Source organism: Pipra filicauda, unplaced genomic scaffold (genome assembly GCF_003945595.2).
Source record: "Pipra filicauda isolate LSUMZ 115617 unplaced genomic scaffold, ASM394559v2 scaffold284_size963001_pilon, whole genome shotgun sequence".
NCBI lineage: Eukaryota > Metazoa > Chordata > Aves > Passeriformes > Pipridae > Pipra > Pipra filicauda.
The window spans coordinates 172070-189458 of NW_024104403.1; the positions used below are offsets into that span (position 1 = coordinate 172070).

Consider the following 17389-nt stretch of genomic DNA (forward strand, 5'->3'; position numbering starts at 1 on the left):
CTGTCCAAAATAAATCAGCTGCAATGATTATGACCCTTCTATGAATAAAATTCATAATGTCAGTCTGGTAATACAAAATACGACCTTTACTTGAAAGTCAGTGTGACTGTAGTAAGTGATTTGCTTGGAAGAAAGCTGCATGAGAAAGGAATGGTCTGTAGTTGGTTGATAAGTATCAAACATGCCCTTTATATGCATGAGCCATGCTTTTGTACGTTTATGATTTGTTGTTCTTCTCTACTGCTCCGTTCTCTGAGCACTTGAGCCCCCAGCTCTGGTTGCAGCCCCCCTGACACAGCAGCTGTTGGGCCCAGCAAGCAAGAAGAGGTCTGGGCAGAGCTCTCAGCCTCTGTTCTCCAGCTGCCCTCGCTACTTCCTACAGCAGTTCTGAGAATGGGGCCGTGGTGACCAGGTGCTACCCACAGGTCTTGCGGGGAAATGAAGATCTGTATTTCTGAGTAAGAGATGATAAAAAGGTGCTTTGTTTGCACAGGACACGGTCTGTGGAGCGGGGAGAGTTGAGTATAAGAATCGATTATGTTCTCTGATGAAGGAGTCAGGCCTTTCAGCAAGGGTATTGATTTATGCATTCAACTCTGCAAGTTGCTTTCCAGTACATCTTTTGCTACTAAAACTCGGTGATGTGAATGTCAATAGGCATGAACAAAAGCCCCACGTTTTGAAAAGCCTGGATATGTATCTGTAGGACATAAAAACTATTACATTTCTTTACTTTTGCTGTCCTTTGCAAGACATTTTCATAGATTGCTGGTAATAGATTTTGCATGCAGTACCCCTGTCTGTGTCTATGCTTTACCATGAATGCTATTTTGTCTTAAAAATAACCTTTTTTTTCCTATTTGTAAATAGCATTTGATCACAGTCCAGAAATATTTTATGCCAGAAATTATCTATCTTGAATTGCTGAATAATAGTATTTTCGTAGGCTGCTATGGCAAGAGATGTACACTCTCTGGGTTCAAGCATCGAAGGTTCTTATGGCAACTGTTTTTTGGATACCTTCACAACTAGGAAACCATGCTAAGCCATCCCAGTAATCTCTGGAAAGACAGCAGAATAGAATAAACTGACATGTTTACCATCTTATATTTGTTTTTAAAATATACATAAAAGCATGCCTTACAGAAAAAAAAAAAAAAAAAAAGAAAAAAAATATGCACAAAGGCCAAAACAACACTGTGGAAAAAAAGGAAACAATAACATGAGAACATTTTATGAATATTTAGTATAAATTAGTATTTTGTTATACTCATACTTAAACTTCAACCAGTGATGGATTGGCATTGTCAATATGTTATACATCATACCGACTCAGAATAGGTACCAATCCTTGCCACAGGGCATCTCTGGGTACTGGGTTTTTTCTTCTTTTTTAAGACTTGGTGAAATTTTACAAAATAAGACCTCCTATTATAGATTCATCAGGTTCAAATGACCTTGACCTATAATACACAGCAGTAATCCTAACGAAATAAATGGTCAGCCATGCTGTTAAACACCCCATTTCAGCTTCCCTTCTGCATTCCAAGGTGCCGTTTGCATTAATCCAACAGACTTTATTATCACCACTGTCCCCACACGACCCTTCCACAGCTGCAAGTCTGTAAGTAGCTAGTGAAGGTGGTGTCTGCCTGTGATCACAGATCTCCAGTGTTCATTGTCAGGTTTCAGGTCAGTGCAAACCATACATGTACACTCCTGATGATGATTTCTGTTTGGAAACACAGCCTGTTTTAAAAAAACATAGCTTCAAAAAAAAGGGATGGTAATTCTTGAACAGGAAGACGTCAGTTAAATATTTAGGGTTAGCATAGAAGAAACCATAAAGTGTCTATCCCTTAATATCTTCAAGAACAAATTATAAAAACTTCTGTGAGGGATGTCATAAGTAATGACATTTGGGGGAGGGAGATGAATTAAATGACATCCTAAATTCTGTATTTCTGTGGCTCTGTCATCACTGTGCTTGCCCTTACTTGAGTGCAAGCCTTCACAAGCAGAGACCCAGGGGTAGATTAGCAGATGCCAGAGAGAGGAGGTTTGAAATGATATATCAAGCATGTAGGGAAGAAAACAAACACCTGAGCACCTGGAAGAGTGTCATATGCTCTTAGTCATTTTTCCATGAAATCTTTTTAATGTCTGAGGGTTACTCATGAACTTTTTATAAAAAAATAGTCATCTGGTCCACAATAGAGACTGCACAGTACAGACAGTTTTATTTATTTAATACGTACTGGAAGGTTTAATTTAAGTCATAGATGGTAAATGTGTTTTTATGAAGCAGAAAAGTGTCTTGAGAAACTAGAAATTGACTCTGCAGGACATAAAAACTTTCTAACGTCAGCCATTCAAACACTAAGGGTTAATGTGGCTATATTGGGAAATATGCAGAGTAGGTGTGCTCATTTCTGAGGATATCTTCTCACTGGCTATTTGTAGGAAGCGGCTGATAACAATGTCTTTGGCCTTCATGGTCTCCATATTCCTTTCCCGTGATATCTGCATGCTGATTTGATCCACATTAGCCATGATAAGCTCCGAGGCCAGGATCTGAGTGGGGGATGCCCTGTTTGCTGTGCTATCCATGATGTACTGCTTGTACAGTTCCACCAGCTTCTGCTCAAGGTAGTCGTTCAGGGCTGAGTCAGAGAGGGGCTGCTGGTGTGGCCCCAAGCTCGCCAGTCTCCAGCACGAGGAGTAGCCTTGGCCCGGCTTTCGGACGGTGTCGCTGGAGGGGGGGACCCTCACGGACTCCAAGGCGGGAGGAATCTCTGAGGACTCCAAGAAGGGGCCTATGCCACTGTCACAAGCAAAATCTGTCGTGACTGAGCTGATGGGCACCACGTAGTCCCCAGCTATATGCAAATCGTTGTAATTCTTGCAAATGCTTTTGCAGGAAGGTGGAACCAGGTAGGTGACTTTTTTCGTCAGCCCTTCGCAGGCACGTGTAGCTGGAGATGGCTGCCCTGTGGGCCCAGGGTGATGTGCAGGTTGTGGGAGATTATCCTTCTGCCTTCTGCTGTGCTTGCTACCTCTAGAGCAGACTGAGGAAATGCACTTGCCAGCAGATCTGCATCTCTGAAGGAAGCTTTTTCCTTGTGTTTCATCCGTGGGAGAATAATTAATGGATCTCATTTCATATACCACTTCATCAGCTGAAGTCTTACTGTAGAGCTCAGGGTTCAGGTCTCCACAAAGGTAGGTGATTCTGTAAAGATAACCTTCTGACAGCATCCTCCTCCAAAGTCAAGGAATCACCAGCAGACAGAAAAATGATAAGAAGAAGTTAATTACAAAAAGTTCATTATAAATTCACTGAATGGTGATTACACCCACAAGTCTGTTATAGCTGCAGAGAGATGTTCCCAATTTGGATGTGAACAAGAGTGTCTCTGTCTTTCCAGAGGATTTGAGTCAATGAGTGATTATCCTGTCTCCCTGTTGTGCTGTTAACTCAATCATATCAAAGGATATTCTGTATAACACAACATACGCCATGTCCAATGCATCCAATGACAAGTGACTTGTGGAGAGAAGGACAAGAAGTGCTTTGTTGTGGAATAGCTCCTGTAATAATTTACACTTAAATATGTCTGGTTTTGCCCTGGACTTCATTAAGAAGCCAAGGAGCTTCCCCCATTTTCTCATATGCTTTGAAGCAATTTTTGTTATGTGTGATTTGTCAGCTGCCTCTGAACTATATTGATTTGAGATTCATTTTGAGAGTATCACCCCTTCTGTTCCAGACTAATCAACAACTGTAGGTTTGGTTCCTTTTTCACTAAAAAATCTCAGACCATTAAATTTGCACTTTGCACTTCTGCATTGCAATCAGGATGGAATTAATTGTCTCTCACTTTTAGACATGAAAATGTCAGTGACAAAAGCAAAACCTTTCAGAGGCATGATTCATCCGGCCTGGTTTAGACACCTAAGTCAAAATGAGGTGAACTGTGCCCTAGATTTGCTTATCACCCTCCAGTTGCTGTAAAAGAATCTTAAACTGATCACCCTAGATGTAGAAATCTGCAGTGCACTTTTGAAGACATATTTCAGTGCAATGCATAGGAAAACGCACATTTCAGAGGTACTCCAGCTCTTTCACTGTGAGATTAGTCACACCACCAGCTCCGAAATCAGTTTCCATTACATTTCTGCAAAGGCACAGTAGGGTTCCAACAGTCTCTCCACTCTCTGAGCAGGTAGATCAGTTCGAAAAGCTGCTCAGACATGTTAGTAATTAAAGCCAAGACTTGCTAGCAAGGACACACATGCATCTGCGCAGTGAATGTTCTGCCCAAGCTTTAGCAGCTCCACTACCACTAAAACTGTTCTTAAGTCCACCTCTGTGTCTTTTTTTTTTCCATCATATGTCAAGGATACAATCAATGGGAAAGATGTCCTAAAGAAATTGTTTAGTCCAGCAAAGAGAAAGTAGATCTAAAGTGAAAATAAATTAAAATTAAAATTATTTTTTCTTTCTATAATACAAAATATCTTGTGTGATTGAGAAACAAATAGCTTGTCTTTGCTTTAATTGCAAATACTTTTCTTCATTTACTATTTAACCCAATTATTATCCTTAATGGATACTGCCTCTGTAGGAACGAAAAAATGTCCCAGTTATTTGACAATTTTCCTGTCTCTTTCAAAACTCCTGCTGTGGCGGAGTCCCAGAATGGGAACACCTTCCCACAAACTGTGAATGAAGAGGTGGCATCTCTCTGGCACATGCTGTACTATCCTCTGCTGCTGTCAATGGCTCAGTTTATCTTTTCCAAGAATGAATAATACTTAATAAAGTATTTAATGTATCACAGTTGCTAGTGCAGAATGTTCACTAATAATAATTGTTGTGCAAATCCTGTCTAAGCAAGGATATAGACTTTGCACAGATGTTAGGTAGGAGACAGTGTGAGAAAAGACTTTCCTTGGGACAGGGAATCACTTCCACTCCAAGAAGAAGAAGAAGAAGGTTGGAGGGAAAATAACTTTCCTTCAGACAGAAATATTAATGGGAATTAGATGTGTCCAAATACTTGCTTTGGTGACCATGGATCCTCTCTGATGCTGCCAGTTGTGTGAGATTTCCCACAGGTAGTAGCAATTAATGAAAAGTGATCTGCTTACACAAGAGAGGAAAGCATCGTGTTCGGGGCTTGGCACTCCTTGCAGTATGCTGCTGTTGTCTTGCTTTAGGTTTTAGCTCTAATTAAGGTGCCCCCTCAGAACTCTTAGCCAAATGCTAGAGCTACTCAGGTTATCAACTCATCTTCCTCTCTCTTCTGCTTCTGTTCATCTCTTTTGCAGTGCAAAGGCTGTTCCCTTCCCCCAGCCATCCATGGCCCAGATTTATTGCAAAGTCACCACTAACTTTGGCTGGCTTGAATCTGGAACTGTTACACATTTATGCTATTTTTAATGTGGATTCTGAGAAATGAGTGGAAATGTAACATGTGGCCTGTCCACTGCTCAACCAACAAAGGCAAAGACAGTTGTGTTCAGGTAGCACATGACACTTCAATCTTTCCTACTCCCCAGATGTGAGTCGTTTCTGCCATAAAGTGATGCATGAGGGAAACGAAACCTTTGGTTTCATTTCTTTGCATTCTGCTATACTTATTTTAAGAGTTTTGGAGCACACTGTCTGAGACAGGAGTGGAAACAAAAGAACTGGCAAATTCAAAAATATTAGCCTCCCATTGTGCTCAGGAGCTGCGTGTCCTGCTGAATGAGTTACAGGTTTACCCTTTAAAGTTGGCAAGGGCTATTGCACTAATCTGGTTATTCTACATGGAAATCTGATTGAAGTTTTCATAGGCAGTGTTGAGAGTCTGAATTTAATAGGGAGGTGCATATAACTCTGGTCTCTCTCATCCTAGTACTTAATATAATATATACCTCTGACAAGTTGTTATGCCATCACTCCGGCAGACATGCAATTGGATCACCTTTAATTTTTGCATTTTAAATCTGATAAGGATTGCAGGTTTCATTAATTCTGATTTCTCCTTCCTCTTCTCTTAATCCCCCTTCCGTGCCACAGACACACATATACACCAGGATTCCAAGAGCACAGAGATTATATCTAAAGTCTTTCAATATTTGGGTTTCACGCTTCTCAAATTCACATTTCACTTCCCTCTGCCTGAAAATAACTGCTTATCTTTTTGTTACAATTCTGATCTGACACATTTTGCATGTGAGGTGAACAGAGACATTTTCCTTGTGTGGCTACTGTCCTGGAAATGGGACCTGACTACATTCTATGTAAGCCTATTGGAGATAGAGGGAGAAGCCTGTCTGGTTTACGCTGTCTTTTCTATCTGACATAGTCTTTAGTACTGTCAGATGATCCTAAAAATTCATATGTCTTGCCTGGGGTTTTTGTTCAGTTCTCCAGCAGAAGAAAGCCTAAAGGTAGGATGAATGTTTAAAGTCACATGGAGAATCCAGTGGTATTGCCAGTGTGTGGCAGCAAATTTGCCAGGTCATAATTCTTGTAGATGGTGACAATGTTTGCATAAAGACCCCAGACTACAGTCTGAGAGCAGGAAAACAGAATGGGAGTTCTTGGCTCAGGATAAGCAAAATGCTTAAGGACAGCCTGAGAAGTGTATACAAATTGATATCATAAATTGTGTCCTATACAAAAACCTGGATATGACAAAAAGTTGCTATGGAAAACAGAAAGAACATTTGATCTCAGAACAGCTGGGATCACACTTCAGTGGGGAGGGAGACATTTTTTTGCATTGTGAAAAAAGGGGACGGAAACTCATAGAAGAAACAAGCTCATTTGGAATATGTCTGGCTTTCAGATCTCTGTGCACAGATCTGAGTGGCATTAAAGTTGTGCTGCTGGTGATTAGAGCTCCAGTCTTATCATAGGGTATACCTTGAGTTCTAATCGATTTATTACATGGGATTCCAGATGACAGTGTCCCTGTCTTGAAGGAACTCAAATCCTGTGGATCCATCTGTAATATTTTTTCCCTATTTTAAGACATGTTTTTCCAGGCTGTGGAGATACAGACAGATCCCTTCAGTGAGATTTGGGATCCACCTCAGAATGCCAGACATGGATGCAAGAGTCCCAGCAAGTAGAATAGTCTGGAGAGTAAATTTGCAAGTGTTGCAGGACCCATATCTCACCTTCCACTGGGGCTGCTGTGAAACAGCTCCCAGGAAGCCTCAGTGCAGCCAGCGTGGGGAAACCAGGATAGTGAAGGAGGGAGTATAATGAGCTGTGCATATGGATAAGCAGAACGTCTCCTTAATGCCCAAAACCAACAGATGTTTGTAATCTGAACCTCATTTGGCTTGGGTACAGGTAATGCTGATGACACTGTGGTGATGTGGACACATCAGAAGGAAGAGCCATTTTACAGAGAGACCTGGACAAGCTGAAAGAGCAAGCCAGCAATAACAGTATCAGGTTTAACAGAGACAAGTGCAAGTTCCTGCACTGTGATGACATAACCGAAGAGTCCAGCCCAGGCCAAGATCTGTGTGCCTGGGGAACAGCCTTGCTGAGAGGAACCTGGGGTCCCAGTGGACAGCAAGCCGAAAATGAGCCAGCTGTGCAACGGCAGCAAACCGAATCCTGGGCTGCACTGCTGACTGAGACAAAGGTATGATCATCCCACTCAGCATTTGTTAGGCTGCATCTGGAGTGTCCAATTCTGATTCCCAAAATTTAGGAATGTTGACAGACTGGGGAGCACCCAGTGGAGGGCCATGAAGATGATCAAAGGGCTGGAAAATCTGCCTTGTGAGGAAATATTGAAGGAGTTAGGACTCTTCTTCCTGAGGAAAATAAGACTGGGGGTAGGGGATAGCTCGTCATAGTATGCCAGTATTTGCAGCTGCAAAGATAGAGGCTCTCTCTTCACAAGCAGCAACATGGAGAAGACAAGTGGCAATAAGTACAAGTTACTATGGAATAGAGCCATAGAATCATTTAGATTGGAAAAGACCTCTAAGAGGTCTTTGGGTCCAACTATTAGCCTAGAACCACCATGTTCCCCACTAAACCATGTCCCTAAATGCCACATTCACTGTTTTTTTGAATGATTCCAGGAATAAGAAGAAAGAGGTTTCATCTCAATTTAAAAATTAAATTATTTTACTGTGAGAACTATGATTGGAATAATCTTCCCAGGGACATGGTGGAGCCCCCTTTACTGGAGGTTTTCAAGATGGGATTGGACAAGCTTTTGCATAATCTCATCCTTTCCAACATGGGCTGCTCTATGACTAAGATTCTACAGTAGTAGTGGCTGCTATTTGAGGTAGGAGTTGGCCCACTTTGCCCATGGCAGAAGAGAAGAGGAATAGCCAAGAGGTGGTTTTGCACAAGCATCCGAATGCTGCCCACTGGGTGTGTCACTTCCTCTCCCTGCTGCTGCTGCTCTGGAAGATCTAGGACCTGAAGGGCTGCACCATGAGGCTCTTTCAGCAGTGGTCATGAGCCAAATTCTTCTTGTCCCTGCCCACAGCTCTCTTCACTCTGATCTTTTGATCTTCCCATAGAAGAAAATACAAGCCCTGCTCATCTTCCTGATTCACGTGTCAACAGTTCAAGAGATGCAGGAAAGACAGGAGTACTTCTCCCATGTTTCAGTGGGAATGAGTATGTTTGAGAGAATAACAATCCTGTATTTCAAGAGTAGGAGGGAATCTCCCTGAAGGACAGGTTGAAGAAAGCAAGTGAGGAAAGACATCTTCCCCAAGAACACATTATACTTTATATGTCTATCGTATTGTTAAAGTTCTTGTTATACAGGTGTCTACCCATTTTTAATCATGCTAAATGGATGACAGTGAGTTTCTGGAGCAGCTGATTTCTTAGAAAAAAATACATTCTTAATGTATGCTTGAGTGCTATTGTGGAGTTTGGGGGGACATGCTTCCATAAAAATACAATGAAAACTGTATGCTGGTAAATACAGCTTTTTGAGCTCTCAAATAATTTCCCAACCAAGTCTGTTTCATCAGTTCAAGTTCCTTGAAAATTCACAAATACAAACCTTATTCATAATTTTCTACATTTTTCTTAATCATATATACCCACACAAATTAGGGTTAGGATCACATCAATCCAGTTGGATAACATTTTACGTCTCATATCTACAGCTGTAAGCAACAGCTTGAAATGTGAGGCTGGAAAGAATAAGGTTCCACATTCATAAGGAGGACTTGACTACATGGTATTTCTACACTGTGCTTTTATGTTTTTCTTCCTGAGGTGGAAATCATTTCATGTTTCTGGATGTCTGTGTTTATTTTAATGAGTTGTTAATTGTTATGACTGAACTACATGAACTACAGTATTTTGTATCTAAGCATTTGAAGTAAAGGGATAGTACATTCATGTGCACTCCTATAGAAGATAACACACTTTTGAGAATTGAAAAGAATAAACGGAAAAGAAAGAAAGACAGAAAAGACTGGAGATGTTTCCCAGGAGTGAGTGAAATGGTCCACAAACAGGCATTGAAATGTTAGTCAAATTTTCTGTAAAGCATAAAAAGGAAGGGAGAGGGTACATGATGTGCATGTACACCCATGTCAAACTGTGAATTTGCAGCAAACCAGGAAACTTGCTGTGAATCAGGAAAACACAATGATAAAGTTTTGTTGTTTATACTTTTTAACATCATCATGTTTTCAGAGATGTCTCAGCTTTTTTTCTATTATTTTTTTTTTAAATATGATGCCTATATTCATCTCTTGGTGCCTATTTTTATTTCTAACCTACAAATACCGTACTCCACTTTAAGGACTGTACTTAAATAGTACAGTAACATGTGCAGAAAGTTCAATAACAATACCATAAGCAACACATCTGGTAATACTCCCTTTAAAAATATTCAGAAAAACATTTTTAGTCTGATTTTGTGAAAGTCTTTAGAATTATCATAGGAACAATGGGTTTTTTTCATTTTGAAGTCACGTCGCAATCACAGTCGGTCATGGTTGTGAATATGGTACCTTTGAAGTGTTCTCATTACTTCTTAAGGCACCAGAAACTGCATGTGGACAGTGGCTGAGACTCTGCAAACTTAGGTGCATTCAAAACAGAAAAAACGCATCTTCATTTTACCCTCTACCAGCTGTCGTCCCACACAGACAGAAGTGAGCCACTTTGATAAGCAAGGGTAACATTGTCATACATTTGTATAATGCATAGTATATTTTAGTTCTTACCTCCAAAGACACAGTAGCTGACCAGGTACAGCAAATTTGATGTCTTCTAACTAGTTTGAAGCTTCCTGTGTGTCTGTCCTACCCCAAAATGCAATGTTCTGTTTTTATTTCCTTTTTAAATACACTTCTAAGATAACATCTGTTTTACTTCTAATCCTCTATAGCAAAGAAGTATAGAAAGAAAGTCCCTTAGGAGGTCAGGGGGTTTTATAACTTACTGAACTGCAACACACTAAACTTGCTTCCCCTTTTATGTCTAAATGAAACTTCCTTGTGAAACCGTGTACTGTTAAAATAGCTGATTGCAACACAATCCAGGCAGATGGACTGTTATATGAAAAAAACCCTGGTGAGTTGAACAGCCAGAACAATCTTAGAGAAACTGCTCATCTGTTGGTACCATACAGTGCACCCCATTTCGGTCACTATCCATCAATCTCCTTTTAGCTGAGGCAGAGAGACATCTTGACATGTCAGGATTGTCATGCCAAATGGGTTGGAAGAGTGAGGTGCCCAAGCAGAAATGTATTCCACAGCAGGCCTACTTTGCTCTCTGCAGACCCTGGTACATATAATTTTCCATCAAACAGCACAGCACAGACGCTTCATCAAGGTTTTATTTGGTGTGGGCAACTTGTCAGGAGGAAAGTTAGACCCAAAAGTTAGACCTTGTCTTTTTTAGGACTCAGTGCTTGCCATACCCAGGCAGGCAGCTTGTCTTATCAGGGGCAGTGGATGAAAATACCTGAGGCAAGCAGGAATTCATCCTCCAAGCTTGAGGTGTATGGGTAGTGAATATGGTTTTGAGGTTGATATTGGACTATTCCTTAAAGGGCAGAGGACAAGTACTGTCTGAAGCATGAAACTGGACTGTTTTAATTGATCCAAATGGAACATACAAAATTTGCTTAAGAAGGCATCATTAGGTGTCCATACATTGTAATAATAAGAGAAATACATAAGAAATACATTTTAATTCTCAGTAAATTTTAACTTCCACATTGAGGACCATTTGGTTTTTTTTCTCAGAACTCTCGAACTATGCCAGCCAGAAACCATACTTCTAAGAACATAATTTCCCTAAATAATCACTGTGATGCAATATATGATTCAGACTAGTATCAAAGTCTTTTCCAGAGTCTTCTTAGACATAGACATGGAAAAAGTACACGTGCCAACCTGGCCCTACCTACACATCCCTAGCTAATTCATACAAGAGTTTAATAGGTAATATTGTACCCAATCATACGCCATGCTAGGATCAACAGCAGCTAAAATGCATAAAAACTGTACAAAATTGGCAGTTTAATGCAAGTCTCAACAGATATCTTTGCTGAAAAAAATGATCCCTGTGGAAACAAAGCTACTGTAGTAGTAGACCAATTCTTTTTTGCTTAATATTAACATTAATATTAATATTAGTATACTTTTTTCCTTTAATCCTTCATTCTTACTATGGACCAATCTTGGGCTTGTCAGATTTATATTGGACTAACACTTTTTTTTGTTGTTTCCTTATCTGGATGAAATTGAAGGGAGCAAGAAATAAATCACTAGGAAGTTTTATCTCTTCTGTAGATCCAGAGATCTCTATAGTTACAGGAGATCAATATTTCTAGTTAGACTGTTGGGAAATAAATTTGGTAGTGTAAAAAAGAATTTCCATAAAGGTCCTTAGAGAGTTTTCAAAATATTTTTTTTAATCATCTAAATCCATGTAAAAACAGGAAGATACAAACAGACAGATATTTAAAGGAAAAAGTGCTTCCACAGCCAGAAAACTATAGGTATCCAGAATCACTGAAAAGTCGACCTACTTTTCTAGAGATACTTAAGTATGGATTTAAGACTTACCTTCAGGCAACTAGATTTGGAAAATATAAGTGGCCTTTTCCCCCCCCCCAGTCATGCACATGGAATGTTTACAGTTCTCTAGAGAACACCGTCTCTATTTCTGCACAGTAGCTTTATGTATCTGTGGAAGGGAGATGTAAACCTGTAATTTCTTGTCATATAAATTGCTCATTAACATCCTGACAGTCTGGGCTTTGGGAGCATTCATTTATTCTGGTGACCTTTTCCACATTCACTCCTGACCTTGGAAGACCTATCCTCAGCTAAGAATTGCTGTTCTATATGAATTTCTACCACGTGGCTTATAAACTGCTCTGGGTGTAGCACTCTGAGGGCCTGATCCAGAGCCGAGTGAGCTGGGAGATGATACAGCACAGCAGCACCTGACCCCTTTCACAGAGATGCCTACGTGTGCTGTGCCTCCTGCACCCAGTGGAATAGATGTAAGAGGAGAGGGAAATCTTCAGCACCTCAGGGAGTCTTTCGGTCAGTCTCTGCATCTGTAAATGTAGCTCAAATTTTTTGAGGCCATGGGAACTAATTTTTGTCAGTGTACTTCACTACTGCAAGCCCAATGCACCAAGACCGTGTATCCCTATCCCCTAAAGAGAAAAGAAAAACATTTCAAGTAAACTGTTTCCTTCTCTACCACATTCTTCTATTCACAGGGAATTTCCTCGAGGAAACTACTTTAATTTTGATCCCACATACATCTACCTCAGCTTCTTATTTCAGCTCAAGAGTTTATTTTCAAAACAAATGGGCCAGTTGTTTGCCCTCACTGTGCTTTGGTTTGCCGCTTGAAGCACATGAAAGAGACTCCTTTTGGATGAAACTCAGTGGGAGGACACACACCAGGACCATACCTGAAATTTGCCATGGCCAAATTTCCCCATGGACTTTCATGGAGCCACAGTGGAGCTGATCCAACATCACCTTCCCCCCCCCCATCCGGACCGTGCATCCTAGGGAGGTGGGGTTTCAGCAACTGCTGTTTCTCTGCCAGCATCTGCTCCAAAGATGGTGCACTATTTGCTGATGTAAGCAGAACAGAAAAATGCTGTCAAGGGACTCACCTCTAGGATAGTACCAGACAGTCCATCATTCTCAGAGTAACCCTTGCCCACCAACACCATTGAGCTCATGTGACTCAGAACATTGTAACTGATAAAACTGCACTGCCAGAAATAGAAGAGAAGGTTGAAGTTCCTCCTGTACAGCTACAAGGCTCAGAACAGAAGTTCAGAATAAATAAATCTCTGGCCTGTTTGGTCAAACAGTGCAAATGCTCATCACTTGCAGGCAAAATGTTTGTATTCTAGAAATTATAAATTGGAAGGTTTTGATAGGCAATATTCCATAGATTTTTGTTAAAATTAATAGTGGGAATAAGTGCAGAAAATAAATCTATTTTCCTGCACATATAATCAAACAGGTATGTACACCGTAAAGCTCTCTCATTATCAAACAATTTCAGCTCTATTCTCATTTGCTATGTCTATACCTTTAACCAGAAATGTTAAAATTCAAAAGGTTAACAATATCACTTTAAGATTATCACCTGGTTTATAATTACTTGGTGCAAAGGACAAAGGAGATATTTTTAAACCTTTTGATCTTTGGAAGGAAAAACTTTATGGGAAGGAGATAAGCATTATCTAGTACTTCATCATAAAGAACAATCATGAATGATTTATGTTCCTTGCAGCTGTAAAATCAGATATATTTCAAGCTTCCTATACTTGATTAGGGCTGAAAACCCAATTTTCAATGCATTTATTATGGCAGTATAATTAATTATTTAAGTAAACCAGCAGTATTTAAGCAGGGAAGAACCTCCATCATACACACTTTTCTTTCCTCTTCCTTCATTGCTGGTAGTAGAAAATAGATCTGCAAAAATTTCTAGGTAAAATATGAGGATTCCCATCTTCCAAATGGCAAGTCTTGTTTCAGGATATCTCAGGTTGAAGGGAGTCTTCTGGGTGAATTACTCCAGCCCTCCACCTGTTATATGGAAAAAAAGGTGGCTGTGACATCATACTCTCGGCCATGCACTTCCAAGGAGGAAAAAAAATGGTCATGGATGCACAGAGAGCCTTACCATTCTGGAAAAGGTGAGGGAGTTTTGGTGCCCACCTGTATTTACTGTCTCCAGCTTCCCATGACCACTGATGGCCCATGCAGCAATGGGAAGTCTGGCTGTCCTTGGCACCCAGAGCTTTAACTGCAGCAACTCAGGGGGCACAGTACCTTCCATGCAGTTAAATCCATCAAATTCTGCACTCAGAGTTTGATACTTCAGAATGAGGTAGTCATTTCATCACACAAAAGTGACCACTAAATCTTTTAGTTAACTACAGAGGCAAGGGTCATGGATTTCTTGATTTCTTGTTGCATTATAATATATCTTTTTGTACTTCAGTAAAATAGGGTACATTTGCTGCCTTATATGCTTCTTCTAGTCAATAAACCATACAATCTATTCCCGTGTTCAATTTTGTCTCTCTTTTGTGGATGACATAAATATTTAGTTATATACAGACATCTCTACAGGTTTGATCTATGTGAAAATCAAGAAAACAAAAGTAAGGCCTTTAGGAAAATTATAAGCAACACCATTGCACTCTCCAATAAAATCTCTAAGGTCAATGGGAGTTTTCTGTGGGAAAATACAGCAGTATTGGACATAGCATATGTTGTTCTTCATTATGTTCCCAGCATCAGTCTTTTCTAGTAATGAGTAGCCAGTTAATAAAGTCTTTTCAATTCGTGTTCTTTTCTTCTCTCACTAATTTACAAGAACTAGGAGACTGACCTTGTCACAGTTCAGAAACCTTTCCCTTCAGTCTTAGCCTTTCTTCATTCATAATCTTTTATTTACCTTTCGTGGTCAAATTATTCTGCCCATATTCTTTTCTTTTAATGGTCATAAATAATGCTGCACTGATGTATCCTGAACAAAGTACCTTATTGTCCAAGTGATCCCACTGGTGGTAGAGACTATATTGAGGTTTCCCTGCACAACCACACACGGGCACATAAGCCTATAAGCACTGTCAGTGCAGGAATCACGAGTGACCTGCAAAACATCAGAAGGCAGTGCTGGGCGGGCTGCCCTCTTTCCATTGTCAACATCTGGCCAAAAGCCAAAAACGTCTCTTTTTTCTTTTTTTTTTTTTTTTTTTTTTGGTCTTTTAACTATTACCATGATAACTTAAAAATGGGTGGGTTTTAAGCCAACAAGCAAGAATATCTAAATGCCACCTACTTTTTAGCACCCCTCAAATAATAATCAGAATAAAAGGTCTACAATGTGCAAACACATAGATGTATATATTTACTGGCATCCTGATGTACACCATGGATACTGTGTACAGCTTGCTCTCTGCTGCTGACTGAAATATCCCAGGGTATGATGAATTTCAGTTGGCAGCAGAGAGAAGCCTGACTCTGTAGCACTCTGGGTAGAGTGCAAACCACAACCACTTCTCAAGCAATGAAGCATATTCTCCCTCAACTCACTACCCAGCTCAGCAAAAGGGTCTATCAGCAGCTATAACTCTCCTTATCCTTGCACCTTCCAGATATTTTTAGGTATTTTTTAAGCTTCTCAGAATACAGACATTAGTTCTGCTCCTTTCTTAGAATTTGTGTTGTGGTAGGCATCAGTATTCCTTTGAAAGCCGATTTCCAAAGAGGAAATTTAGCAATGTTGTTTTTTTCACGGGTGATTTTTGCTCAAGATGCATCATTCTTCTGTAAGTATTTGAATTTCAAAATATGTATATATACACTGAAAGTTTGGTGGTTTCTCCCAGTTTTAGTTTTATTTAATGCTTTTCATACATTGAAAATTTCTTTAAATGCTTGAAATTCATATAAATAATTTCACAGCAATATGAAAAAATTATTATTATTTTTATAAACTTGAATGTGTAGCAGATAGGAATGATCAGAATTAGTATTTCAAGTGGCAAATAAATAAAACAGCTATCCCAGATCCCTGAATTTCAAAGCATCTCCTGCAGAATAAAAATAGTGCTTGAGCCCCTAACTATGGCAGATCACTTCCTACTACAGAGGTTCCACGGGGTTGTTATGCTGCATTCTTTACTCCACAAGTCTGAAAAGATTACTTGCATATGCTTAATTAAGTAGCAGCTAATTGCATCCTATCAGCAGGATAGAAAAGCACATCATTGGATGATTATAGATATATATTAGTATATTATCTTAGTGATAAGTCTAAGCAGTAGGTTGGGGATGAAATATTTTTGCTGCTTCCATCTTTTATTGAAGAGCCTTTTTACAGATTCAGTGTCCAGAGCAGAGACTCCAGCAGCCCACATCATCCTAGGAAGAGGGCAGCAGAAATGAAGTTTGTTTACCAATGTTGCCAGAGCTTGGCTTTCTACCCACAAAAACATTTTTCTGTTTTTTTTGCCTCTGGGTGAGCTTGGAATCCCTTCTCAGCAGGTCTTCAGATTTAATAGACTCTAAGCCTCAGCAAATCCCAGCTGATAGGAGGAGGAGTTTGTTCTTTCACCTGCCTGCACCTTGAGGACAAGGAAGACTATTCATCTCTGCAGGGCAAGTACAGTACAATAGAGGCACTTTTCTTCCTAGCTCTCTGCCAGATTCCCACTGTGGCTACACAGACCCCCTGGGATAAGCCAGGATTTCCTAAAGGAAGAACTGGTTGATTATAATACAAAAGTTTCAAATGCTATTTCCAAGGGTAATACAGATTGTCTGGAACACTGCCTACATATATAAAATCCTGCCATATGATACATACTCTAATTCCAACGCTTGCATTGGGTCTTGGTTAAAAATAAATCATGAGTCTCCCTGATAATCTACTTCTTGGTTCAGCAACAACTATTCACTGGTGGTGAGGCTTTAAGATCAGGCAAAGAGCTTTTATCTGTAAAACTGGATTGAGCAATACGTGAGGGTTTTCTTTTTTAGTTTGTTTTACTATACCTCAGTGTAACATAATAAAATTGGAGGCAGTTGAGATACCAAGAAGACATTTTGGTCCTGCACTTTGGTCCATACAAACTAGATGCCAGCAAATCACTGCCCATGGTTTTGTTTGAGCTAGGTATTCCTGGGCAACCATGACATGAGTAAAGAAAAACAGGAAAAGCAGCAAATGTGAGAGTCTGCAACAAGCATGGACAAAGTGTCAGTTCCATCTGCTAACAAAGAATGGTTATCAGCACAGTTTGCTCCTGCTGAGCATTATCCAGGAGCCTGAGACCTGGCAAAGGGAGTGAGAAGAAGGAATGGT

At 40.0% G+C, this 17389-nt stretch overlaps 1 protein-coding gene across 2 annotated transcripts; it reads right to left on the reverse strand.

The window, feature by feature from the left end:
- Nucleotides 1-2263: 2263 nt before the first annotated feature.
- TASL (TLR adaptor interacting with endolysosomal SLC15A4) lies at nt 2264-13199 on the reverse strand. Of its 2 annotated transcripts, none has more exons than XM_039382815.1 (2): nt 13167-13199; nt 2264-3262 (listed from the first exon to the last, which is right to left on the reverse strand). In XM_039382815.1, exon 2 carries the CDS (start codon nt 3256-3258, stop codon nt 2380-2382), a length of 879 nt encoding a protein of 292 aa, XP_039238749.1. In that variant the 5' UTR covers nt 3259-3262; nt 13167-13199; the 3' UTR covers nt 2264-2379. The 2 variants fall into 2 exon arrangements, with proteins under 2 accessions (XP_039238749.1, XP_027580419.1); XM_027724618.2 differs by lacking the exon at nt 13167-13199 and adding an exon at nt 10237-10325.
- Nucleotides 13200-17389: the final 4190 nt, after the last annotated feature.